Source organism: Porites lutea, chromosome 11 (assembly GCF_958299795.1).
Source record: "Porites lutea chromosome 11, jaPorLute2.1, whole genome shotgun sequence".
Taxonomy (NCBI): domain Eukaryota; kingdom Metazoa; phylum Cnidaria; class Anthozoa; order Scleractinia; family Poritidae; genus Porites; species Porites lutea.
Genome location: NC_133211.1, coordinates 4,395,062 through 4,423,043, shown reverse-complemented (window position 1 = coordinate 4,423,043; position 27,982 = coordinate 4,395,062). Strand labels below are relative to the sequence as shown.

The 27,982-nt window shown below is 37.9% G+C and overlaps 2 protein-coding genes across 2 annotated transcripts; one reads left to right on the top strand and one right to left on the bottom strand.

The window, feature by feature from the left end:
• Positions 1 to 5,074: 5,074 nt before the first annotated feature.
• LOC140952155 (peptidyl-tRNA hydrolase 2, mitochondrial-like) lies at positions 5,075 to 9,662 on the bottom strand. Its single transcript, XM_073401582.1, has 6 exons — positions 9,462 to 9,662; positions 7,458 to 7,553; positions 6,687 to 6,740; positions 6,510 to 6,577; positions 5,869 to 5,981; positions 5,075 to 5,718 (listed from the first exon to the last, which is right to left on the bottom strand). The coding sequence occupies exons 1-6, from the start codon at positions 9,603 to 9,605 to the stop codon at positions 5,669 to 5,671; spliced, it is 525 nt and encodes a 174-aa protein (XP_073257683.1). The 5' UTR covers positions 9,606 to 9,662; the 3' UTR covers positions 5,075 to 5,668.
• A 145-nt stretch (positions 9,663 to 9,807) lies between these two features.
• Positions 9,808 to 22,249, top strand: LOC140951791 (anaphase-promoting complex subunit 7-like). The gene is made up of 21 exons (XM_073401140.1): positions 9,808 to 9,974; positions 11,159 to 11,293; positions 12,274 to 12,345; positions 12,470 to 12,553; positions 13,170 to 13,252; positions 13,403 to 13,435; positions 14,062 to 14,166; positions 14,390 to 14,442; positions 14,810 to 14,844; positions 15,709 to 15,801; positions 16,475 to 16,569; positions 17,068 to 17,182; positions 17,464 to 17,509; positions 17,806 to 17,901; positions 18,420 to 18,520; positions 18,713 to 18,757; positions 19,654 to 19,766; positions 19,910 to 20,026; positions 20,852 to 20,981; positions 21,447 to 21,497; positions 21,797 to 22,249. The coding sequence occupies exons 1-21, from the start codon at positions 9,906 to 9,908 to the stop codon at positions 21,803 to 21,805; spliced, it is 1,680 nt and encodes a 559-aa protein (XP_073257241.1). The 5' UTR covers positions 9,808 to 9,905; the 3' UTR covers positions 21,806 to 22,249.
• Positions 22,250 to 27,982: the final 5,733 nt, after the last annotated feature.

Sequence of the window (27,982 nt, the reverse complement as noted above, 5' to 3'; positions counted from 1 at the left end):
GTAATATGGGATATGATCAACAACCGTACCTGAAACTGTAGCTGTCGAACTCAATTTTGTTACTTTCCTTTAGCAAGCGCAAACGTAAGTCCATGGTCTGTCGTGCGATTCTTGCAAATTTCTTTGAAGAACAGTGAACTTAAAACCACACATAATACCTTTCGGGATTGTGACGTGCACTTTTTCCGACAATCTTTCTTGAAATAGCTGTACAGATATAAAACGGCCAACAAGTGAAGCTGCAAGGAACACATCACATTAGAAGATTGATTCGTTAGCTCAAATTTCATTGTCTACTTTAGAACGGAGTTTGAAGGTTTCTAAATTTTTACTCCCCCTACAGTTGGATCTTCATGATATTTAACACTAAAAAGGCGTTTTATGTGTTTTCTTTCAGGGAGGATTCTTTGGCAGGCTCTGGCGAAGACTAAAGAAGAGTTCTAACACGAAATGATTTATTTTGATTTAATTTTTTAAATATATTTTCAAGTTATTTTATTCTTAGTCAACTATTAACTTGGGCGCATTTGAAAATCGATCTTTAACCGTTTTAATCTCTTTTGTCACTTTCGTTTTTTCTAATATGAAGATGAAATGATTTTCGTTCACTCTGTACTACTCTGCTTTCACTCCTACTTCGGTGAGGACACTCTCTCTTGACATCAGACGTTTTTTCACTCTCGCGCACGCCAGTAAATCTTCGGGATCGGTCGCAGGCCGAGACAACTTCGGGCGAAGCCTGAAGCCACGAACGACATTGAGATGTGCGTCACAGGAGTAAAATAGAAAGACAGAGTAGTAGTCAGGTTTCGATTATGTCAAAAAAAAACCACTTCCGGTTATTATTGGTTCGTAACGTCCGGGAGGTTAAGGCCAGTTCAGACGCCGTCCCACTCATGTGCCGAACCTAACTGATGAATTAAGTACAGCAAAAAAGCGGCGTCTGAATCAATTTGGTACGCAGTTTTGGTCAGTTGCGACAAAAGCGTTTGGTGCTCTGTCGAACTTTTGCCGAATTTAACTTAGGCTCGACACACGGTGCGCCGTCTGAATCAGATGTCGCGCCAGTGTCGCTACAAAGTCGAACTTATTCAGTTAGGTTCGGCACATGAAAAGTACGGCGTCTGAGCCAGGCCTTTCCGATGAAGTAGTATTTTTTTTGTCAAAACTTCTGAAGATTATTTTAACGTCCTTGCGCCAGTTTCAACAATTTATTTATTAACAAAAAATAATTAGTTAATTTTAAGTAGTAATAGTTAAATAAAAAATGAAACCCTATAAATTGTGCAAGTTTTCATGAAATTACATTATAAAAGATTGTTTACTAAATGAAATACAATCTTGATTTAAGTCTGAATAAACAACAAGAATTAACAGATCCACATTCCACGTCCAAGAGTGCATCAATCGCCGCTTCGGTTGCGGAACAAAGAGTTCTGTATGTCATAAAGATACTTATGGCGGTTTTATTACGTACTTTTTGATATTCTGACCAGAAAGCTGTATTATCTTAGTACAGAATCCTTTGTTCCCACTCCTCCGGCCAAAAAGGAAGTTAGCAAAATCCGCGACACAAACAGATGGGGGAAAGCCTGTGGAACAATTAAAATGCGTGGACTTCATCGTTCCACTGATTGCAATTCTTAGTTTTGTCCGTAAATGGACGGTCGCCTTCTAATCATGGGGGGGGATACTGGATACTGGAAAGAGGAGGGGACTTGCTATAAATTTCAACTTCGCGATGTACGTGACAACAACAGAATAAAAAAGTAGCCCGGATGGTAAGAAGACCTCATGGAGTACTATACAAACGACTCTTCAATTTAACGTTCTCGGTTGTCATAAACCGATGATCACACGAAATGTGATTCCTCAGCTCTAGGGAATTTTGCCAAAAAAGGCTTTTTGAAGCTACAATCAGGGACAAAAGTAGTTGACACACTTGTTAAAAACGGGTGCTTTTAACAAACATTTAATTCATTTATTATTTCATTCTTTTTTTTTCTTTTAACCACGTTTCGGCAAACGGAAAGTAACATTAGTCTGTTATGACCTCTTCATAACGATATGTATTCTCGTGGTTAACCGTTGAAACTGCTTATTTGCACCACATCGCTGGAATTTTTCTCGCCAAGAATACGTATTGCGAAGCACTTTCTACATAGCGGAATCTTCTTTTGCCTTTTGTGAGGAATTAGCGCATAAAAAAGGAAGATTTTCCAGCGCACGGCCGTCATCGATCAAGTGTTATCCCGCTTTCCTTGTCATCAAGTGAACTTCTGGGTCAAAGTAATTGCTGTTTTGGCGATGATACAAACTGGTGTGTCTATCTTGAAAACAATTTCTTTGGCATTCTGTGATTTACGAGCAGGGAAATGAAATAGTTGTCCATCCAACATCAATAAAAAATCATGCCACTGAATAAATGGCAGGCGGTCATCTAAATCATTACAACTAAAGTACATTCCTAACCTGGTCTAACCTGTTCGACGGCTACCTACGCTAAAGGTTTGGATCAGTTAGGTTTGAAAAGGTCTCAAAAAAAAAAAAAAAAAAATCTCATATATATATAGGGCATAGCACAAACGGCTGGCTCATCATTTCACGTCCTTTCACTAATGGCACAAGTCAATGTCAAAAATAATGCATGTCCCCTCCGTTACTTTGCAGCACTTCATTCGCTTAAGTTAACCATTTACCAGAACAATTTTCATTGTACCCTAGTGTTTCCATCCTTTTTCCACTATTGATAATACTTGCGAGGACATAACATCCGCAGCAACGGCGTTGATCACAACACAAATGATTTCCTCTCGACCCGACAGGGTATCAGGAACGCGTGCGGGAGTGCAAGATTAAGTAATGACATACGCTTCGTACATTTTACTTAACGTATACTACAAATCAGGACGAAACTTTACAAATTGTTGTTTATAAACAAACAATTTCGCCCATAGAGTAACGTCATCGCACAAAAATTCAGCAGCGTCAAAACTCTAGCCGGAAAACACAGATACATGTTTCAGACAATCAGGGACAAAAGTAGTTGACACACTTGTTTAAAACGGGTGCTTTTAACAAACATTTAATTCATTTATTATTTCATTCTTTTTAAACGCCGTAAATCCCCTCACCCCCCGAATCAATGTTGTCTGAAGTAAAAAAAAGACTTGAGGGTCCAAAGTTCAACATTGATTTTGCGGGGAAGGGGTTGGGGTAGACAGGGGAAGGGGATAAGTATATCCACTATGCAAAAAGGGGCCATTTTATGGAAGTGTGTCAACACTTTTGTCCCTCATTGTAGTTTGGACCATGCCGTTTACAGGACGATCACTTTGCGGCCTTCCCCGTTAAGTTTCAGACGCAAAACATCAGCATAAGAAGTTCAGGCATGCGCAAAAAGCAAGATTTCAAGAGTGGCTTTTTGAGTGACACAGCAGTTCTGACTTTTACTTTTGCTTTCTCGCCTCCCCTGACCTTTCGATTTTCAAGCCCTTTTTTCTTTTGCTGGGTATTGACTAGGGGTTCAATCCTCCTGTCTCTCGTACCTTGAATTCCCGGCTCCTACCCATTCATTCTTGGCTTTCTTTTCAATTGCATATTTCCCGCTAACCATCCTTTTAGAACCCCCATCTCCCGCTTTTTCCCTGCTCCCTCTCCCCATACCCTTCTTACCCTACTCCCCTGGGATCCCACCACCTGCTCCCCTACAATGGGAGCAAGATGTCGCTATCAGTGATTACTTGCTCATACTGATTGAAGTGACGTTTTTGCCTAGTCCCTAGGACTTGTTATTCGGCGTAGTCAAAGCGTTTCGGGTCACGTGATCCCGCCCTTTCGCCTCGGATACGTCACCGAAGTGAATTGACCGAGAAGGCCTGGGAAAAGTCCGTACAGGGACTAGACAATTACTAGGCAAGGGAAGTTTGTTTTCCACCTTTTAGTGCGAGCAGCAGTGCGTCTAAGGACGTCGATAAACAAGTAAGATGACTGAAATAAAACTTCATGTCATAATCAAACTTTAAGTCACATTTGCGTAACTTGCTGTTCAGTCAGCTATAGACCAGGGCTTCTACATTAGGTGTCATTTCAAAAAAAAAAGCAGGGCTATATGTATTTGGTCAAATTAAAAATGAGATAAGGCGCCTCCAAATAGTTTGTGACTATGGCAGATGAAATTAGGTTAGTGGTGACTGCGATTATAAGAAATTCTCTATTTAGCCCCTCTTGTGATAAGCGCCCCCTTTTCATAGAAAGAACTATGTTTACCCCCCTCTTATTTAAGCTTCCCTTCACCCTTCCCCCCCCCCCATATCTTAAATGATAGACTTAATCAATTAATCATGGCTGTAGCACTGCATATGGACTGATCTGGTTTCTTTTATTCATGTGGATTTTCAGCCTTTATTTTCACCCTTAAAAGAACAAATCTGACCTAGTGATATAGGTGATAGACCACAGATTCTTCGCTCTGAGTTCAATACCCACTCACACTCTAGAGAATTTTTTTCCTTAATAATTATTACAATTGAAGAGACTTAAACTTTCATGAACATTTGCAGAGCAAAATTTTCAAGGGACATAGAGACTCTGTGTAGGAAAAGGAAAATGTCTTGTGAGAGCCACTGAGAGGATTTACCATCAGTTTGGAGTATCATACTTCGATACTCTTTTGCGTTACGTGTTATTAGTGACCCAAAAGACACTCGTTAAGTGTGGATGAAGTCATAAGGTGCATATAACTGGGTATATATAAACACTTGGAGAGGTTGCTATACACGAGTTTATTATTCACAAATCTTTGATTGGAAACAATTTACCAGACAATCTTTCTCCCTTTTTGGAGGAATAAGACCCAGTTTACAAATAAGTAAGACGAGTGAATCAACGGCTAGCTTATCTATCCACTTTCAGGGCAGTCATTAAGGATTAGGGGCTAGAGATTTTGCCCGAATACTATGTAATGGTGGATCCAGGGGAGAGGCCTGGCCCCCACCCCGCCTTACTTTCAGAGCAAACTGAGGCCCAAAGGGCTGAAAAAAAAAAACATTTTAGACCGCTCCCCCCCACTTATCTCAGGGTCTGGTTGACCGCTCCCAAACCCTCACACCCACCCCCTCATCTGAAGGTCTGGATCTGCCACTGCTATGCGCGTGGTCCAGGGCTACTATAGGACCAAACAATATTCCCAACCTTTCTATTCCCCACCTACTAACTAAGTATATATATAACCTGGAAAACTTGAAATCTTGGTGACAGATCTGTCACTTACAAAGCTACTTTCTTTGAAAGAGACATTTGCAACAAGATGATAAAAGTCCAGAAAAGTTGTATTTCCAAAACTATGTACACCAGCGCATGTACAGTAATGAGTATTATTAGAGAGATTTAGACTTACATTCATGCAAATGTATCATGTGACTAAAAATAATTCTCTTTGCTGGTCATTATTTTTACATAAAAATAAGTAGTTTTATGCCAGTTCATCCTTAAGAACTTTTTTGGACAATTTTTATCTTCTCATTTCCCAATTTGATAAATTGTCAAATTGTGTCTGATGTTGATGACATTTGCTGTAAATGAGATTCCGAATCTCTGTATTGACAGAGAATTCAACATTAAGATTTGCTGGGTATGAAACATGGCTTAGGTTCAATATCAGTGGTTGTTAATAGAGTTTTAGATGACCTGTTACCTGATCCACCTTATCAACAGGACCTGTATGTAAAAAAATGAATAGACAACTTTAGTTAGAGTGCTTTTAAAGTTGGTGACTGGATGTTCAAGTTAGCCCTGCTCCGTAATAGATAATGAAAGGTTAGGGGTAGTGATTAAAAACAAGTCCATTAAATGAAATTAAAAAATTACCAGGTCCTACACCAAGCACAGTCTTTGATCCAGGTGCTATTTGTGTCCTTCCTGCATCTCTTATGAGGCACACCTCTAAGCCTATAGATCGACCTTTCCTGGCAAGTTCAACCCTACAATGAACAAAAAACAATGATCTCATGACTATGCAATTAACAGCGTTCCTACACTTTTTCAGGGCGAAAATTCAACGATTTTTCAAGAACTTTCCATGACCCTACTTTGAAATTTCAAGGACTTTTTTTTAGTAAGAATTTACCACAAACCAAGCATAATGTTTGTGTTTAAACCTATGTTTTGGGCATGTACTTTCAAACCTTAAAGCATTAATATTTTTTGATCTTCTTCAATAAAAAATCAAGGACTTTCAAGGACCAAAAATCAATTTCAAGTACTTTCAAGGCCTTAAAATCGGACTTCTGAAATTTAGGGGGTTTTCAAGATGTGTATGAACCCTGAATTAATGTATTTAGGAAATAAGTTGAACTCAAGTTTGTCTCCATTTTCTGATTTGGATTAAAAATGACATTGGGTGTGTCTTAAAATGACATAACCACTGCTTCTAGTGAATTATAGCTAGGTGGGGGTTGGGGTTTAAAAGTACATACAGATCTAGACCATTTCTACTTTTTGTTACTTACAGAGATGCTTCATCTGGGGCTTTAACAACTACTTTAGCACATGCTGTTGACTCCCACTGATGTAAAAGCTTTTAAATAGAAAGAAACAGAAGCTGTTAGTGGTCACTTAGTGAGCTTATAAATCAGAAGTTGCATAAAGCAATAAACTAAACTATTCTTTTATTCACATTTCTCTACCTTTGGATTACTTCTTTCAAGTTGCTTACAAAGGCCAACAGCTGCATGACAACACTATAAAATAGAAATAAGCACAGGAAACTTAGTTGATAAATGATGACAGGAGAGTAATGGACAAAGATGATCTCTTTCCTTGCAATCACTAAGTGTTGATTATTGGTTATTTTTATTCTTGGAATTTAGGGATATCCAGATGATGAAATAAAAACTGGGCTATGTATAGCTTTCAGTTTCTCTAAGATAAAGTCCTGAAATCGCTCCATTCATTTGGATCACCTTACACATCATCAGAGGCATTTCAGTTCTGATTCAATTTTACCCTTAGTTTAAATTTCATTTTCTGTTGTTTCAATCTCATTATGTTACCAAGGCACTAACTTTTGCTACCAGGTGACTAGAAAATCTTATTCATAGAAATCATATGCTGGGCAACTTGGATTTCACAGGTTCAGAGCACTGGGCTCCTTTCAGGTTTTCTTAAGACACAGCCTTGTTGTTCCATTCCCAAAACAAGGGGAAATAAGTTTTAAAGCAAGGTAATTAAAATATAGAATTATAACATTTCCATACGACCATCTTGATCTGACAAGTTAACACATTTTGAGACAACTTGGGTGTTCAATGCAATGTGGATAATATGAGAACCAAGCTTTAGTTCTTGTGTGCGGGATGCACTGTTACATGTATCTGGCATAGAAATTAATATTTTGATTACATCCTGTACCATCAGCTAAGGTAAGGATTTCAACCTGTTGGTTTCAGTTTACCTACTTGTGCAGCTATTTTTCCTTTGCCCATTCCAAGATCTTGCCTGACAACTAAAACCATTTTAAATTCTCCAAATCCATCTGACACTGAGGTTACAGACTAGAACAACAAGAAAGATAATAATGTAAAAAGCATGTTTCTTGTACAGACTGAGATGTCAGCAATCTCTTTGCCCACCCTCTCCCTGAATGCCTTTCTGCCAATTGGGGTTATGGGGCAAAGACATTACGGAACAGCGCCTGTAAATCCGTGTCGCCAGCAAAATCGAGGGTCCCATGACTATTTGCACGCTCACAAAGGAAGCCGACCCATGTCACGTCCTTTGATTCAAGACTCAAGTGTTAGCGTATTATTTCCACGATACAAAGGTAATTTACTTAAGAAAATTAATAGATCAAAGCTTTTGCACTACTCTCTGGTTTATAAGGAAATGTAAACGCTCAACTTGTTAAATATTTTGAGTTCATAAGATATTTCAACGATTTAGGCCAACAGAATGTATAGAATCCCAGGGAAACAATCAGGAAGTCAAACGGTTTTGAACTGCGCTAGAAGTTGCTTTTATCAGTATGCAAATCACCTACCCAATCACTTACTTTCCATCGAACTGAAATATCCTGACTTTTTTTTACCACTTTTCGATTTGTTTCATTTCATTTTATATTATTTTGCGCAAGCTGAGATCTTTCATGTGAATTTACGCTTTCAAAAAGAAAAAAACTTCGAGGAAACGTCGTGTTTACAACCACGGTAATTCGTATCTATTTCACTTCACTTACACTTACATGCAAATTACTCTTCATCCGCCAGATTTCGCTGGAGACAAAAATGTTGATTTTGAATTCCCAGATGCTTGCTTTTTTGGGCAGCCTTTTTATTTTGGCTATCAAGATTTTATACGCTAAGCTTCAGACTTTTCATTCCAACGTTTTAATGTGGGAAACTTATGAGAAATGCTGCAACTGATTAAAGTCACGAAACGTGCTTTAAGACTGCATAACTGGATCTTTCTGATATCTTTTGTTCTTCTATTGTCTTCAAAACAATAACGATGTTTCACCAATTTCCACCTACAAATAATAGAGGAGACATTTGATTGACAAAAACTTGCATTTACTAGCGACGCGTTTCCACAGGCGCAATTCCGTAATGAGATGGCTGGCAGTTTAGACAAAACTAATGGTTGTATTGCAATCACTTTGAGCTTTGTGGGTTAGTTTACTTATATTATTTGCTTAACCTGACAAAACAGATGACACTTTTTGATGCCACCAGTGGTTTCCCTGGTGGCGTTGTGAAATTTCTGTTTTCTCAGGCTATTATTTGCTTTGCATGTCAGAAATGAGTTTCACTTCAGATTTTTTTCATCTGAACCTTGCTCATGTCCTGGAAACATATCTTTGAATTCCTGTTACGATGAGTCTGAGTAGGTCTGAGTAGGTGGGGGCAGACATGGGGGGGAGGGGGGGGGTAGTGTGGGGGTCCGGGAGGGTAAGTGCTGAAAAAAGAAAGCCTCCAAAGTGCAAATCAACAAAGGATGGCACCTCAAGCAGGGATATTTTGCAGAACGCAGAATGCAGAATGGGATTGTTCTCAAAGGGTTAAAAAACAAAGCTTAATTGTTTTCTTGCCTCATTTGCATATTGAGAACAATGCCATTCTGCATTCTGCGTTCTGCAAAATACCCCTGCATTGCATCTCTGCTCCATTTAAGGTACAGCTTAAAACTATGATGGCTAAAAAGAATGAAAATCACAGCATTTATCCCAATTTCATTTTCAAACAATAATGTATTTATATTACAGTATTGTGTTACTGAACAATTAATTAATATACCTGGGATGCCTGTGGTGCAATAAAAAGTTTTAAAACAAGTTTTGTACAGTAATAAAGGATATGTTAACTTATAAAAGAATAATCATGAAACACACAGTGTCGCTAAGAGTTTGGATTAACTCAAATCATCAACAATGAAATTATTAAAGTTTAGGCCATTTTATAGCATACCTCTTGATCATTGTTCCCTTTTGACCTTAGTCGTCCTCTGAGAAACCATCCAAGGCAAACTCCTACAAAAACCGCTAATATTAATATAAACGAACCACTTAGATCTTCAATGTTCTTCATGAAATATTCTTTTTTGTCCATCATTATGAAATTTTAACGCTTATTTTGTTCACACTTTCTGCTCTTGCGCGCTCTTTTCATTTTAACAATATGCGCCGACTATCCACAGTGGCAGCAGTTTTATCAATGAGAAAAAGCGTGCGCATAAGAAATAACAGAATGCTGCTGACAGTCTGCGTCCCGCGCAGTTCAAATGTTCGAAAGTGTGTATCTCAATCTTTGAAAGTCGGAGGAGATTTCTTTCAAAAGCTAGTATTTCTGGCCTGTTTAAGCAAGTGGTGTTGTAGTTAGCTCTTCAGTTATCTCCTTAAAGAAAAGTTAGCAATGGCAACTGGTGTTGATCAGGTGAAAGCTTTACATGAAGCCGGTTTATTTGCAAGCTCCAAGCTTCTGGTAAGATGGAGCGTTCTTACTTGCAATGTTGTTATTTTCCCTCGCGATCCACAGCTCATCCAGGAAAAACGCCTCAAAATCTTCAGGGTATTATATTGTCGTTCATTGGGCTACCGTTGACTGCCGCTTAAAACCCCCTCACTGCCTCTTTGAGATAAGGGGGGAGGGCGGTCATCCAGACCCCAATAGTTAAGACGAGGGGGCGGTCTCCAAAAGATTTTTTTTTGGCCTTTCGGGCCTCAGTTTGGTCTAAAAATAAGGGGGGGCCCTCCCCTGGATTCGCCACTGTATTAGCGGCAGTTTCGCGTATTTACTTCAATATTATTACCCCCGGGTTTGGTTGGTGCAAAGTATACCAAGTGAATAGCAAGTCTTGAGTAACGTCACAAGGAACTCAACAATGATCCCTAGTCCTTATACAATAACATAATAAACTTCACACAATAGAACGAGACAATAATGCATATATTGACTTGGTATATCGAGCATCACCCCCAGGTTGAGGAGCAATGGAATTCATCAGGGGTAAGTAATCAAAGTGGGGTGAGTGCAATCCCATTGAATTCTTCAAGGGTTTAACTGGAAACAGACAAGTCCTCATTAACCGAAGGAGGTGTGGATATTACAATGTTTATACTACTACATGAGAAATTTCTGCAATTTGATTAGCTTAGAGCAGTGGTATTTCAGCTTTTATACCACTACATGAGAAATTTCTACAATTTGATTGGCTTAGAGCAGTGGTATTTCAGCTTAATTTGAAATACCTGTATGTGAAAATTACAAACCTTTTGTGGATAGTAGTATAAACAAAAAATAGGATGATTTGTGCGTGACATTCAGCATAAATACCACTTGTGATATTTCAAAATTGTCTCAAATTTCACTCGCCTAACAGCTCATGAAATTACATAACATAACAATTTTGAAATATCACTTGTGGTATTATGCCAATTAATATCGCTACAAATCATGCTATTACCTATACATATGCAATAGCCCATTTTATTACCATATAATTTATTGTAAAAAAAAAAGGAAAGTAAAAAACAAAACATACGAAACCAGACTTGCAAGGTATACAATATTATCATAATGTCACACACAGATTGAATTGTTTTCAAAAAGGTTTGCTTTGGATGTACTGTAATCTCTTATTATTTTTTCCCTAATTTTAATTTCAGGCTAGTTTTTTGTTGTCAGCAAATGAACATGGCAACCAGGATAAATATGATCTCAGCACCATGGTTACCAAATATCAACTATTTGTGTATTTAGCTGACTCCTTATTTGATGATGAACAGTATAAAAGAGCAGAGGTCAGTAAAATAGACCTACATGTATACTTAAGTGGTACCGTAAAATTCGGAAAATAAGCCCGGCCCGGGTGGTTATATTTTTCAAAAGTCCTTTTTGAGGGGTTTATTTTTGGAGGGGCTTATATTTGGAGGGGCTTATGTATGGAGGGAAATTTGTGTTTCAAAATCGATTGAGCTAGCTTATAGTTGGAAGGTATTTTACCGTTTTTGCTTTGTTTTACTTTGTATTTGAGGGCAAATTCCAAGTACAAGCCACCCAGGGCGCTTATATTTGGCGGGGGGATTTAATGGAGCGTTTTTTGTGTTACGAGCTTGGGGAGCTTATATTTAGAGGGGCTTATACATGGAGGGGCTTACTTTTGGAATTTTCCAGTATGTACAGTTTGGCTAGAGGATGAAAAAATGGCAAATGATCATTGATCAATTCCATCCATCTATCATCCTGTCATTACAATGAATGCTGGACCAAGGTTTCAGTATACCTGCTGTAGAGTAGGATGTAGATTTTACATAAGGCATTCTTAACTCATTCACCCCTGAACAACCCATCCGTAATCGCCCATGCAGATTCATGTACCATTTTGGGATGTAAACAGTTTTCACAGTCAAGGACAATTTTGTTAGCTAACTTCTGCAGGAGGAAGAGATCTTTCAAACCATACACATGTACCAGAATGAGCACAATTCAGTCAAGAAGGCTGGATGAAAAGGCCTAAAAAATGTTGAGTTGACCTAAAAAATTCCAATAGAAATGTTGTTTGATTACCCATTTGCACTTCCATGTAATCCTGCAATCCTAAAATATTTCCCCAAAAAATGCCCAGTAAAAGGAAAAAAAACTGGAAAAAAAAGGGAAAGAGGGGTGGTCAGAGGAGGGAAGGCAAAAGGTAAAAGTCAAGAGTGCTGCGTCACTTTTAAACCCACATTAAAGATATTTTTGAAGTGACAAAAATTTACCTCAATGTTTATATTCAAAATAGCATTTTTACACAAGAGCTATCCAACTGAGGAAAACCATTATCAAGCACAAGCCAAAGTCTAGTCCACCACTGGTATGCAAATTATGTTTCTTTTCATACAATAAATAATTATTATTGAGAGTTACAATGGTCAAGTGCCTTGGAGGCATTAACTGTTTTTGTTTGTAGACATTTTGACAAAATTTTCTATATCCAGGGTTTACTGTCAGAGGTTGAGGTGAAGTACAAGATGTCAGAATGCTATCTTCACATGAAGGAGTATAGAGAAGCTACAACAATAGTAAGTGAAAAAATAATTAATATCCTTTTTTTGTAACAGTTCCAAACTGTCACAAAGTGTCGTCTCTTTTTGTCCCTCTCCAACTGTTTATCCTATTGGATGTCGCATCTTTGACTGCAGAGGGGAAACAATCTCTATCAAGTGCCAATCTTCCAACTTCTGTTAGTTACATGTCAAAAACATCTGATATGTCCATTTCCCATTGCCTTCTTAGTCTTCGTCTTTCTCTCTTCCCCTCTTTCCTTCCCAAGCCTTCACTTCTTTTCCAATGGCCAAAATACTTTCATTTCTTTATAAAGATCTCTAACCATTGATCTTCCACTTTAATGTACAGTTACAGTGTATCTAGTGGGTATTTATATTGCTTCAGCTACTCAGTCCACAGTGGTATGGTAACTACATTTTGCCAAAAAAGGGTGTTTGTTCGACCCACTTTGTTCTCATCTTCAGGACAAAATGAAACAAAGCTACCTGAATTGTTGTTTAGGAGCTATCATTAATTTTTTTAAAAATGTAGAAAAGCGTATTAGTGTTTAAAAAAATGTACAAGTAAAGATTTAGTATTCATATTGTTGTTATTATAATACTGTTATGTTTTGTATCAATTGTATTGTAGCTTGAAGGTGTATCACAGAAACAGAGGTCTCCAAAAATCAATATGTCCCTGGCTAAACTGTATCAACGGCAAGGCATGGAAAGGTACTAGTCAAGAAGATTCATTTATTTGTTTTCCTAAATGCAAGCAATGTAAATGTGTGTGCTCATTTTCCCAAATGACAGCTGGGAATCGAGCCTACTTCTTTTGTGGGCTTATTTAAGGTTCTATAACAACATTCACTTTGCCTTTAGGTCAGCTATTTCCTGTTACAAAGAGGTTTTAAGGTAAGAAAAGACTATTACGATTCTATGTACCTTATGTTTCCTTGACTTTGTAATTCGGCTGTGGTTCAGAACAGTATTAATGAATCTTTGTCTTTCTTTAACTTAAGATTATGATAATTCATCCCCCCCTCCCAAAAAAAAAAATAAAATAAAAATGATGCTGGTTTAAACATTTCAAACCAAAGCACCTCTAGCCCTCAGGTCTGTTTTCTTTTTCTTTTTGGCCCTGTCCATCCCTCAGCTTTTTGTTCATCCAGGAAATAAATATACCTTCCACATTAAAACACCCCCCCCCCCCCACCCTCCCCCAAATTAATCCTCCAGGAAATTCTGGAATGACATCATTGACTATCATACACTATACCACAAAAAATATGACTCTGAGTCCCAGTATATGCCCTTTGAAAGAGGGGGACAGCAGTGCATTTTTATATAAGCAATAACATTTTCTTATCAAATATTATTTTGATACCCTCCCTTCCAAGCAAAAAAAATTGGCCATTTCCAGCTGGGCGCTTTAAGCTGCTAAGTAGTTAACAAGGTTTAAAGGAGGGAGTATTCTCTTAAAATTTAAAAATGTATGTTGCAGTTCTTTGCCATTGAGTGTGTTGTTGTGTATTTTTTAGGGTATGCCCTCTAGCTTTGGAAGCTGTGATTGGTTTGTTGTCACTTGGTGTTCCTGGCAGTGAAGTAACCTCACTGACTTCTCCATCAACTTCAGGAATGGAATGGTAAAACTTGGATCATTGTACGTTTCTGGGAAACTGTGCACCTACCCCACCTCTAAGCCAACATTTTGCCCTAAGTGAGAAGTAAGTGTTAATGTTGGCTTACGGAAGAGTAGGTGGGCAGTTTCCCAGAAACGTAAAATGATCCTAAAACTTTAGCTACAATTTATTCAATAATTTAAAAATTAGCTGACTAGTTCAGTGAACTTATTTGTTTACTTATCAGGCTAGGATCGTGGATAAAAGCACAAGTTTTGGCAGCAACAGGAAAGCACACAAGTAAGAGAATTTAATACCATGTTCATGTACCTTTCTATGAAGGTTTTTTTTTTCCTGAGAAACTATTTTGTAAACTAGAAATGCATGTCCCACATATCCTCACAAAACTCAGTTTAAATATATAAATATTTTGTAAATAATTACCAGTCTGGGGTTTGGGCAGATGTTTCTTATCTGTGATGGTAATAAATTAATGTACAGTGTATGAGCAGGTTCACTGAATTTTTAAAAGATCATCACCATCATAGTAATAATAATAATAATAATAATCTATTATTATTAATAATAATAATAATAATAATTATAAGTAACAGTCATGAATGTCATGTAGGTTCTGTACTATAAACAAAGTCTTGTCTTTTTCTAGAGGGTGGACAAGCACTAAAAACATTGGAAGCACAGGTTTGAGGGAGTCAAAATAAAAGTTATTTTACATTGTATACATCACGCCAGTTAAGTCTTTGAGTCCAGAAGATTGGAGTGTATGGAGAGTGCATAGTCCCAGCTCACAGATCCGAGCATTACATACTATTCATTAATCGCGAGTGAGGTCATTATAGAGAAATCTCAGACTACATCAAGGCCAAGGTCTGAGATTTCCTTGTAATGACCAAACAGATGAGGTTAATAAGTATTGTGGTCTTTTCATTATGGACCTGAGCCTGCAATCAACAACCAACAACTGGTCAGTGGATAACTTTAAAAAAACAATGAGTTGTACACTTGAGGCTGCAATACAATCAGGTGACACTGGTCCACAGATGCCCTTTTTGACAGTTATCAGTTGACCATGGATGTCCATAAGGATGCCCACTATCAAGTTAAATACAGATTGTATATGCCTTGGACACCTACACTGTAGCTAGTAATAGCCAGTCATTAGAGAACCAAAACAGCCAATCAGAGCGCATATACTATTGTAGCCATATAATAAAATTAATTAAATAATATTTATTGTAGTTGTTTAAGGCGACCTCAAGATCTACCGCTCAGCCATGCTTAAAAATAGTTTTGTTGCTGGATGTACAGGCCAATTCTCAATATCATTATCTTCCTCTACTAACTTACAATGTCTTTTCCAATGATCAAAATCTATTATACATGGCTGCACTAAGATTTTCAAAAGGAATGTCTCTGTTATTTAGACCCTGTATAAATACATGTTATTTACCTTAAGCAATAATATTTTAGGAAATTAAAGAGCAAGATAATTTGTATTTATAAAAACATAGAACAATGAGAAACATTGTATGTAATTTATTTCAGTGTTTACGAGATAATGTGGAATTGCTGTGTAATGCTGCTGAGATGTTTTACAATTCTGGAGATTACAACAGTGCGAAGTCTTTCTTTCAAAGGGTAAAATCAACAATCTTGGACAAAAAGTGTTAAGAATTTCACAGTTTCTATCCCACAGGGTCCCCATGACTGCTCCCCCCTCCCCACCTTGATCAATGTTGTTCAGCCAGAGGCAGAAATGATGCAGTCAGACTTCAACATGGTTTTTTAGAGGAAGGTTGGAGGGGAGTACTGGTATTTGTAACTGCCACTGTTTAAAGAACTTTATTTGAAGCTAGACATATCTTAACATGTTTTGTGCAAGATATTTGTAGCTTCCCTTACACTAGAATTATTTTGAATTGTATGGTCCAAGAGTGAGATTAAGTAAGTCATTTCAGTCTAAAGAGTTTTCCAGAGTGAGTAGTTTTTGTTGTCGTTGTGGTTGATGAGTTAGACCCTGCATCTATTTGTCACTTATTTGAGAATACATATCCACTGTAGGTCCCTCTGAATCAAAATCATTGTGTTGTTTCTTTTTTCAAGGCAAACCCCCACCTACCCCCAATCCTGAGGGAAACAGAAAATTTAAGTTGCTTCAAGTTAATGTCAAGTGAAGAAGGCACCCAGTGGTACTTGTGTACATGTATCTTTGTTGTGCTGGCAGTGCATACCCACTTTCTATACTTTTGATACTATCAACGTCCTTGATTACAGTTTCTAAATGTGTCCTATATTATTTTTGTTGTTACAGGCCCATTCTCTGGACCCATGTGTTCTGCAGGGGATGGACATTTATGCCTTCCTGTTGTCACAAGGCAGGCATGGCAATAATGAAGGACTAGAAAAGTTAGTTTCAACGATTTCTCATGAATCACATGAGAAATTTTCAGCTTTCATATACCTGTAGGTCTTGCTATTTTTTTCTTTTTTTTTTCACTTCAACATGGAGAAAGAGAATTCATTTTGGGTTCATGAACAGTTTTCTTTTTCTACCTCTCCTATAATCACATGAGCACTTCTGTGTTCATGGTAAATCATTTTTACTCCTGTATGCAGGTCATATCATACAAGCTGTTCATTTATATCAGCTTCTAGACTCCCCTAGAGTAGGAAACTCTCTCAGGAGGAGAAAATAATAACAGGCAATAATATTGAAACTGAACAAAGGCTGGATAGAGTAAGTAGATAAGAATAATAAGACAGTGCATGGGAAATGAAAACTTGTTCAACTTGTCCCCTGCCATTTTGTCTCTGTAGTTTTTTCTAGAATATTAATTTTTCTAGAAAATCATTATCAAGGAAGATAGCTTGTCTCTTATGCAACTCACCGCTCATTTCTCACAGGTTAGCCAAGGACCTTATTCAAGTCACACAGCTTAAACCAGAACCTTGGATTGCCATGGGTCACTTCTGCAATTTAACCAATAGAAAACCCAGAGCTGTTTACTTTGCTCAAAAGGTACAGTATTGTTGTAATGAATCACAAAGCTATAATAGAAGAAAGTTAATCTTGTTAAAGGGCCATAATTAGTTTTACTATACTGTGCCCTTCTCCATTCTAAATTTCCTTGCTAACCTTATGTACAACTAATTTAAACAACCCTCTGTTAATTTATAATGTACAACTGATGAATTATTTATAGAATGGAGTAAATAAAATACAAATACAAAAGGTGAAAAGGGTGTGGCACTTTGTGGGGCCATGGCTCTTTGTAAGGTGTCATTTTATTGTATTTTCAGGCCCATACTATCGACAGTCGCAATGTCCAGGCACTAGTTTTAAAAGGTAAGAAATAAAATAATGTACTTTTGATTTACACAAAGTGAAAAAGTTTTAAACCGACTGTGTTTTTCCCTCGACAAAGAAAGGTTTACTCCACATTGTCTTATAAACAGTTACATGTACAATGTTAGACATAAGGCTTATGACCAAATGACTATAAACTCCGTTCTCTATATTCCTGCAAAAGAAATACCTCATTTTTCTATTGTAACGGGGCTCCACTTTTTGCACTCCTATGCAATGGAGGGCCCCTGGTTGACAAGGTCAGTTAATGCAAACATTACTTGTTATCATTTCAGCGAGCTTGCTGCAAGCTTTAGAGAAGCAACAGGAAGCTTTGTTGCATTTTCGTGAAGCAGTGAAGTTGGCTCCATGCAACTTTGAAGCTCAAAAAGGTACTTAAATCAATAAAAAAAAGTTTTGCAGGTTGAAACGCTTCAAGTAAAACAGACACCCCCAAATACCATATTTAATGCAGGTTCCTTTTTTTGCTACCTACCCCTGGACAAGCAGGCAGGTCACAGGCAGACCAGAATCCAAGTATCTATCTCTTAGTACTTAAAAGAGTTTATATGGGTAAACATTACAGCATTTCCAGTTTACTCCAAAAATAAATATTAATGTGAATGTAAGTGTTTGACAAGAAGTTCAAATGCAATGTTAGCTGAGCCATGTCTCATATTTTTGCCGTTCAAAGCTGTTTAAGATGTCATCTTGAATGTTCTTTTTTTCTGCTGTCAGCTAGACAGTAACAAGGATCCAGAGAAGGAAAATAAAATTTTCACAAATGCAATCGTATTATTATTATTATTATTATTATTATTATTATTATTATTATTATTATTATTATTATCATCACCATTGTTAACTGGCTAGTATCAACATGCTAATGTATATTTTTCTAACTGGATAGGTCTTGTTGAATGTTATATGGCCGCAAAAAGACACAAAGAAGCTCTTGCAGTGGCAAAGAATGCACACAAAACACTAGGAGCCAATCCACGGACGCTTACAGTAAGATTACAGCCATTCAGGTTGTTTTTTTCCTTGAAACTGTCCTTAACTTTTATCATTTTATTATTAATAATCATTATTATGTATCATCATTATTTTTTCTTTCATGATGCCAGTTCATATTGATAGATTAATTTTTAGATTTGAGTATGTCTAACCTCAAGACTCGGCTTTATTTTTTCATTCTCTTAGCTATGCGCCTCGGTTATGGCCCATGAACCATCATCGTATGACAGGGTAAGTACAGGGAAAAAGTAACAGGTACTGCGTGTAAACCCTTCCGCAACAGGCGCCAGTAAATGATGGCAGTTAGTTTTACCCAGTTGATTTAATTGGCACAAGTCCATTGGATAGTGATTTATCAGTGCATAGTGCATCTAACTTCTCGAAAGACGGGCCCGGAAAGCTTTTGTTGTTTGCATTCAAGATCAAGGTTTCGATGTTTTTGCAGATAACAAAACAAAATGGACTGGTTGTTAGCTAGGACTTCGCTCTGTATATAACAGCCCTGTATATGGCGGTCACCCTGTACATTACGGTCATCGGACAACTTCCCAAAATTTTCACTTGCCTTATATTTTTGCAAAGTTGACCTGTATATACGGTCAGCTTGTGTATTTTGGTCACTTTGCCATTTCCCAAGGGCTGTTCGTTGTACACAGGTTTGAATATATTTTTAGAATTTGGTTTGAATATTTTATTTCAGGCCCGGAAAGTTATTGGGACTTTCGAGAAAGTGAGCCCTACTTAACAACCCTCAGAATGTCAACAGCCTGGCACCAACATTTGGGGAGCAAGGGTGGCATAGTGGTGAGAACAGTCTCCTCCCACCATTGTGGCCCAGCCCAGGTTCAAATCCTGGTGTCAACACTACATGTTGTTGGTTCTCTCCTTTGCTCCGAGAGGTTTTTCTCCGGGTACTCCGGTTTTCCCCTCTCCTCACAAACCAACATTTCCACATTCTAATTCGACCAGGAATTGTAGGCGCAGAACCTCAACATAGATGTGTTAACACAAGTTTTTGGGACAAAGAAGAAATCCGCCATCCTGACAGGACTCGAACCCATTTTTTCGCAAACACCAGTCAAGCGTTCTTAACACTGAGCATTAAGATATCTCCTTTTTGTTTGTAGGCTACAAGTATGCTAGAAAAGAGCCTGGCTCAGGACGAAACTTACACTGACGCTGTTTGTCTGCTGGCGGAAATAATGGGAAAGAAGCAGGAATACGATAAAGCAATAGCACTGTACGTTTGCGCACGTAACAATTTATGAATGAGTATGAAGTGGCTTTAATTTTGCAAAAGCAGTTAACTTGATTGAAACCTTGTACTTGCGGTCGATACCTTTGTCGATATCTAGATTATCAACGTTTAATTTTGTTTTGCAGTTTGCGGAAACACATGAATCATGACCGCACACCCCGTCTGCATCAGCTACTGGGGGATTATTTAGCGCTAACAAGTGATTACCAAGAAGCACTTGATCATTACACACAGGCACTGAGGTGAGAGTGATCTTTACTAATATTCTCCTTGAAATATCAAACAATCACTGATCATGAGGTATTGAGAACTGAGAGAATGAACAACTCAGATGAATTCTCCTGTCAAGGAGAGTCAAGATGGTAGGTGCAGTAACTATTAGTGTTTGAAAGTCATTAAAATACTTTCACGGCAGTTGACTGTCAAAATTATCTTCTTGATTCAGATTACTTTCGTTAAACATTGCTGTACGTTTTGAATGGTTGAAAAACTCACACCATTCTCCCTGAGAATTGAGAACCGAGAGAATGAACAGCTCAGATGAATTTTCCCGATAAGAAGGGAGTCAAGGTGGGATTGTGATTATTGTCGTTGCAGTATTAGTGTTTGAAAGAGTCATCAAAATACTTCCCTGTCAGAGCGGCTTTCACGGCAGTTGAATGTCGAAAGTAATTTCTTGATTGCTTTGGTTTAGTTTTGCTGTACCTTTTGAAGGCTAAACAACTTTCACTCGACCAATCAGAAATACGACCTAGACTGACGATGAATTGGTTCCGCGCTTTTTCCCTTGGTCGACACCATGCAATCTCATTTATTTCTTCGGGATCTTAATGGTTTCTATAACTGGCTTGGCATATTTTCAGTGACCGATTAAACGATAAATAAAACGATTAATAACTTTGATTACACCACACTCAAATAATAACCACTGTATGGTTAAAGGGGTATCAAGTCGTCTCTTTCTCGTGTAAACCCGAGTAACACTCTGGCAGGAGAAAGGCCATAACATCAATGAGTAATTTAAAATACTAGTGTAAACAAGGCTGCCTTGATGTTTTTGTTTGTAGTATGAACCCGGATGACAGCAAAGCCAGGGAAGGAATACAAAATGTAGAAAGAGCGAATGGAGGAGAAATGGAACACGATAGTGAAGAGGACGTTGAAGAACCCAACGGCGAAGGTGTCAGTTTAGAAGAGGTAATTATTCACTGTAAAAGCTCAGAACCCAGGAGTCATTTCATAGGTAGGTGGAGCGTGATCGTCGGGATGAGCGTAGCCCTGAATAGGACTGTTCTTGACAGTGACTGATGTTTCGATAACCTGTGCGGTAGTCATCTTCAAAGTCAAAGTGAGTTATAGCACGTCACTTAATGGTATTAAACTCTGGTTATCAACCTGATTAGTCAATTAAGTCGCGATGTTATGGTTTGTCTGTCGGTTATTCTTTTTCACTCTCACAAAGGGATGTGTCTCTTGCAGAGGAAGGAACACATCCACCGCCTAAAAGCGATATCAAGATGAAAAAAAAAAACATCAACAACAACAACAACAACAACAACAACAGAAAAAAACAATAAATGACAAGTAACTTTAATCTTACTGTAGTTTCCACAGTAAAGGTATTTATTTCTTTTGTGAAAAATCTTCTTTTTTTTTTTGCAGGACGGCATTGAAGACGATGAGCCCTGGGAATCACAAGACATCCGTGGAGCGGTGAGAAAATCGATTTGTTTCATTTTTCTGTCTTTCGAGAAGTTTAAATAATAATAATAATAATAATAATAATAATAATAATAATAATAATAATAATGACGATGATAGTAATATTTTTTGTTGATCTTGTGCATATTCCATAAAATAATCAAATGTGCATTACAATCTTACAAAGAAAAAAAATATATGTTAAAATGACTAATTCATTGCAGTGATGTATGATTATGTTCTAAAAATTTTTAAAAACTTATCCTATGTATAAAAATATGTATTGTTGTCTTGTTTTGTTAATTTCGCAGCTTTTCTGACGAATGTTTATTTCTGAGCAAAGCTGAGGGATACACTTCGATACACGGAAACCATCCTCTGTTTGAGTGGTGTCCTGTGCTCTCACCGTTTCTGTATCAGTTATTAAACACTCCATTTTAAATAAACTTGAAGTTTTTTGCTCTTTTTGAAAATGATAACAATAATTGAGTCGAACTTTCAGTATGCAATGTGCAAGTCTTGATGAATAGCCAAAAAAATTAAACAATGTGGTTAGAATTTCAACCGATGCAAGAGAGAACACAGTACAGAAACAGGACAAAGGCTATTAGAAAAAGATCTGTAATTTTTATCATATCGGATCTTGGCTAGAAAGCTCGTTGGAATCCGAAGACTTTTTCAGCAACGTATGTCTTATTAACTTAGTACCTATGAAAGTGTAAATAGAAGAAATAAATAAAAACTTGTATATTTGTATCTCTAAATGTCTTTCTTAATATTTTCATATATTTTTTTTATTAAAGGACAGGAATTTCTCTTCACTCCCGTCCCTAATATTATACTTTTAATTCTGATTAAATCAGTCAGGGGTGACACTGTTACCTCGAGAAATCCCTCATTTGGTTCAGAAGACAACTGTAACCAGCTAGAGTTAAAGGAACTGTTGAATTGAGAATTTAAAAAATGTGGTACTGCGTCGCTTATGGAGTGAAACACAAAACGTTGGATTTGTCAACTGCAATTTTAAACTGCGAGCACTCGCTTTTCAGTCTTTCGAGTCAAGGCTTGGTAGGACGCGAGAGAACGAACAAGAAGAGTGCTCTGTCGTGCGTTTGCCTGCTTTGCTGCCCCGCTGCAATTCCCGAGGGACTGGTAGTACTACCGAGATTCATAAGCCTTCGTTTCGAGTGCTTGCCTTTCTTCAGAGCGAATCTGATTCTCTTTCGGTGGCAAATTTACTTTGTCAATTTAGTTGATGAGACCAATTTTTTTTGCTGAGGAAAAACTTCAGTTGGTGTTTGAAATTCAGCAGAATTGAATCCTGTGATTAAGAATAATAAAGTTTCAAAATTATAGTGGTTATCGTTTGGTAACAAATAGAGCCAATAAAGATCACTACCTGCGAATTTGGCTCTGAGACTTTTTTAAAATTTTATTTGTCTTTTTTGGGGGGCAAAAAAGGGATTAAAAGAAAACAAAATCTGAAGAAAAAAAATAAACTAGTAAATTTTTCAACCTTAATTTAAGACCCAAGCGGTTAAAAACAGGCCGTCAGACGCTGAAGAAAGTAAATAAGATACCTTTCTTATGTTATGGCAGGTGTTTCTAAGCTTATTTTACAATTCAAATCAACCTTCTACGTTGGGTTGTCTTGGTTTCTTCAAACAACCTGTATGAATATTTAATAACGAAGCGTCCAGATCTGCAAGAATAAAAACCTTGCAGTCGTATAAATTTCCCTCTTGAGAAACTATATTCTTCGATTCGAGGCGAATCCAGTTTAACACAAAGCCAGCTCAAGTCGAAGAAAGTCCATTGAGTTCTACGAAAACCCATTTGTCGTTGCTATAAACTCCACCGAAAATCTGATCCTGATAATTTTCGCAATTTTTGTCGAACAATCTCTGCAACATGGGCAAAGATATCGTCCTTGGTGAAGACTGGCTTATTACTCTGTCAGTTATTTACGGCCTGGGTGCTGTACTATCAGTTTGGGCTACTCTTCTTTCGCCGATGATCTTAGATATCTGGGACACTCCGGCTGGGCAGAAAAAGAAAGGTGATCGCGATTGGTCGACAATATTTCTGGTTCTTCTTCTACTTCAACCGCTTACGTTCGCAGGTTCTGCAGTGGGAATGTGGTGGATCACTGCATTTGCGTTTGTACCTCCGGGACATTTTGTACTCACATTCATCTCTTTCTTGGCTATTGATTTTTTTCGCCCCGACGACGATGTGTTCAGCAAATACAAATATTCTGTTCTCAGCTGAACGTTGGACCCCCGGAATAATGTATTCGTGATGAGTAATTATGCATGCAGTATCCTAAAATAGAACTTGAATAGATGTCCTCGAAGAGGGCTTTAACAATTCACTGCAAAAACTGTAAGAACTTTAGAAGAATTTATTTACTTAGCAATTTTTTCTTCATTTAGTTTAATTTTGTTGTTACATCATGTTTAATTGTCATTTGCTACGGAGTAAAAAAAAGTACCGCTTTAAAATAACTTTTCTGTTTGAAACACAGGGTTCTTTAGACTGACTTCTTGACTTATAACCAAGTTATGTTGAAACCTTATTATTTTATGTTATTATCATCATCATCATCATCATTATTATCATTAAATTTGTATTCTGTACTTTGGTAGCGGGGTCGATTGCAAAATTCAATTTGCCATATTGAAAATTGATACTGAGTTACTTAGTGTTTTTTTCAGTACTTCAGTGTATAGTGCAGTGAAAATTTAACTTATTTTCAGAAACAGTTGCATGATTGGGCAGGTTTTATGCTATAACGTGATCTGTTCGTTCGTTGCCCCAATTACAATCAAATTGATGTAGTGTTCGAGTAGCCTGAATTTCGTCCGATTACTTCGAGTCGTTATTACTCCCTCAGCTGAGAGGAGAAAACGACTCGAAGCATTCGGATGAAATTCAGGCTAGCGTTCGAGTTACCGGGGTAAATTTCAGTGAATTTTTGATCAAGGGAAATAAAATTTAGTTCGAGTTAAGCGGGGAGTTTGAGGGAGTTAACCGAGTTAATGACTGAAAAGTGGAGTGAAATGCGAGAGAAACTGGACTTAGTTCCAGTTAGCGGGGTTCAATTACCTGGGCGGAAATAGAATGCAGGGCTACCTCTCTACTCCCCCCTCGCCTTACCCGTTCGAAAGGTGGATAACGTACGCACTGACCAGCGTTATTTAAGGGAAAAGTGGTGAAAAACACAGGCAGACCACCTCCTGTCCTTGTGGGGGAGCCTGAATCCCGAAAAACGACTTCATTTTTGTTTCCCCAGTTATCCAAAGAAGCGCCAAATCTTACAATCTTTCTTCAAAGTTTTCTTCAAAGTTTTTTGAGAGTTTCTGAAAGAGTTCTGTGCCACCTTAAGAGGTGGTGGCTTTAAAGGCCCAAAAATGAGCAGCTCAAAGAAACAAACTGTCAAACATTGACTGGAACGACGAGCAATTCGCTGACGGGAAGTCAGTTAAGACTGTACATAAAGCAGCGCCATTAACGAATCAGTACAGGAAAAGAGTGCAGTAGTAGCTCACGTTCTGAGTTACGTTCGTGCTAGTCATGACTCCGGCAACCAGAAATCGAAGGTAGTGATGCAAGTGACTTAGGACGATTCAGAAGACGATGCGAAGACGGACTGTTCTGAAATGGTCGGCTTTGTCAAACTTAGTTTAGAGGTAATGTTCTAGCCGTTGAAAAACGTTACAGGGCCAAAGGAGTGAATTCATGGAAATGTAAGTCGAGGGGGGAGGGGGGATTGGTCATAAGTTTTAAGTGAACAGGAGGGGCCAGAGCTAACCTGGCTTTATTGGCAGGGGGGACGACGTGGTATTACTCTATGCCAGGCTAATTTTTCAGGCTCCCCCTCCTGATAATTATTGCACGGTCCCTAAGACAAAGGAGAACTACCCAGCCACACCTCTGGCGGTAAGCGAATGCAAAGGGTTACAACAGAGATATAAGTTTACCGTATTCGTGACTTTTTCTACCACAGCGGTGAGGAAGAAGTAGTCTTGAGTAAAGCCTTTAAAAAAAGGATCTGTCATCCAGGGAAACAAATGGGAAATGAGACAAAATAAAGATAACATAGCTTCATGATTTCTACGTGCAGTGTAGACAAGTCAAGCTCAGTAATAATTCATTTCGGAAACTCATGCTCTGAGAAAGTACAAACGGCAATGAACAGGAATGAATCCGTCAAAGGAAAAGAAAAGCATTAACCGCATTCAGTAGAATAACAAAAAGTAGTAGTTTTCCCGAGATAAAAAAGGGAGGTGGACCAAAAGGGCCGAACAGTGATGATCACGAAGTTTAACTGAGTACTGGTATCATGTCCCTGAATATCGCGTGCTATATCTTTGGTTCTACGGACAACATCTGAACGCAACCACCGTTAACACCAGTTTCCCCTTGATTAATTATCTCGATCATTTCTTACCGCAGATTTTCTTGTGGCCGATCGAATAACAAGTGTCCGTTACTATTTTGCGGATTACGAGCGCTTTCTTGAATCTGCAGGGCCCAGTTGTTTGAAGGTCGATTAGCGCCAACGTGGGGTTAAATTTTCTCTAGGTTTCTTTTTCTTTTGTTCAAGAGCATTTTATCCGATAATTTTCTAGACCTTCCACTGTCAAGTTTTAGACAAAAAATTAAACTGAGTTGGCTTTTTGTGCTTTCATCTCTGAATTCAAATTTTACACTAGCCCTGGGTTATCTTAACCCAGCTTTGAACAACCCAGCCCAGGTGTTAATGTCCATAGTTACTTACGCTATGGCTCAGCTATAGCGGAAGATCTGTCTTGCTTATACAACATTAACTTTATATAAATGCCCTTGGTACTCCCAATGGGCTCCGCAGCCTTGATTCTATGACTCGGTCCGAGATCGATCGCTATATTAAAAGAGAGCAAGGAATTTGAGGAGATTGGGGCGGGAGCAACTTTAAAAACCGCCTGCACGGACGCGGGGCTTTTTGGAGTCGGTTTTTATTTTTCTCGCGGCTTCGCCGCTCAGTCGTGCTCCCGACAAAACCTCCATGCTACGCAGACGAACCAGCAGGCTACATATCCAATCAACTAAGACTAACTTAAAACCAATTGCCTCATGGCAAGTGACCACAAACCAATTACTAATTATAGACGTTAGTGGGAACTAGACGTGCCGGGGAAAGTAGACATAATCCTTTGATATTTCCTTTCTTTATATTTTTCTCTTTTAACCTCTTGACAAAAATTTATTGGTAGGCAATTTTTATATTCACCACAGTTAATTGTATTGAAACAATAAAATAATTGTAGATAGAAGATATACACTTTCGCTATCACTGATTCTTTGTTTTGAAATTCTACCTTATATGCTGTCGAGTATATTTAGATCCCAACGAAAAGACATTATGGCAGTTCATTGGTAACGAGAAACAGCTGAATTAGCACATTATTTTTGTCGATTGCTAACCTGAATCAACGAAAACTGCAATTCTTCCAGTAAGCCCAATATTTATATTGACAAGGACATAAAATGGCAAATGTTTAATATAGTCATGAATTCACAATTTTCTGGCCTGATAAATGCGGTACAGTAGAAACTCCACTGACGGTCTCATCTCCACAGCGGCCATCTCTCTACTCTTCTCTCCCCAAGGTTGCCGTTGTAGAGAGGTTAAATTTTATTTCTATGCAAGTTTTTTTGTTTGTTTCTTATCCGTCAGAATTCGAGATGATCAAACTAGAAGAATGGTCTTGAAGAATGCTGATAATTTGATTGCAAAATTTTTAAAAATGTCTCTGATAGGCCAATTTTCTATAATATTTCTATTCAGTGTCTACTGGTAGACTAAAAACGGCGATTATTTTCACGCCTTATCTTTTCACCTACAGCAGAACACCGGTAACTCGAACTCTGAAGGGAGACAAAAAACAGTTCGATTTTGCGGGGGATTCGAGTTACCAGGATAAATTTTAGTGAAATTTTGATCAAGGGAAAGGAGTTCGAGTTATCGAGGTTCTACTGCATTTCTTAAATGAGCGCTTTCGAGTTAAAAGCATATAAATTAAGTTAAAACTGTATGTCTGAAATGGTACGTGATTTTTCATTCATTTTCCGGGACAACAAGTATTCTTATCTTCTCTTTCCATTCTTTATTAAGCTCTTCCCTGTTTAAACTATTTTTAAGGAACTCAAAGCAAAATTATTTCTAAAAACAATTTACCTTTTCAGCGCGTTTTTTCCCTTTTTTTTTACATTTTCCGAAACAACATCTGACTTGTGGCTTCGACCCGAGTTCCGGGTTAAAATCAATTCATTTCGCCGAGGATTTTGTATCCTTGCGGTTCTACAATAACCTCTTTTTTGTTTTCCGAAGAATCATTAAGGTGACCCAATCAATCTTCTAAAAGGCCGTCGGGGTGTAAGTGGTTTTTAATACATCCGAGTCATTTGTCCGCCATTTGTGTTTACATACTATTAATCACCACTGTACATAA

Coding starts and splice junctions, on each gene's coding strand:
- LOC140952155 (XM_073401582.1), bottom strand. CDS start 9,605: ATGATGGACAAAAAAGAATATTTCATGAAGAACATTGAAGATCTAAGT. Junction 6,741..7,457: donor AAGGAAAAATAGCTGCACAA/GTAGGTAAACTG, acceptor TCTATTTTATAG/TGTTGTCATGCAGCTGTTGG. Junction 6,578..6,686: donor TTGAAAGAAGTAATCCAAAG/GTAGAGAAATGT, acceptor TCTATTTAAAAG/CTTTTACATCAGTGGGAGTC.
- LOC140951791 (XM_073401140.1), top strand. CDS start 9,906: ATGGCAACTGGTGTTGATCAGGTGAAAGCTTTACATGAAGCCGGTTTA. Junction 13,436..14,061: donor TGTTACAAAGAGGTTTTAAG/GTAAGAAAAGAC, acceptor TGTATTTTTTAG/GGTATGCCCTCTAGCTTTGG. Junction 20,982..21,446: donor AAGGTGTCAGTTTAGAAGAG/GTAATTATTCAC, acceptor TTTTTTTTGCAG/GACGGCATTGAAGACGATGA.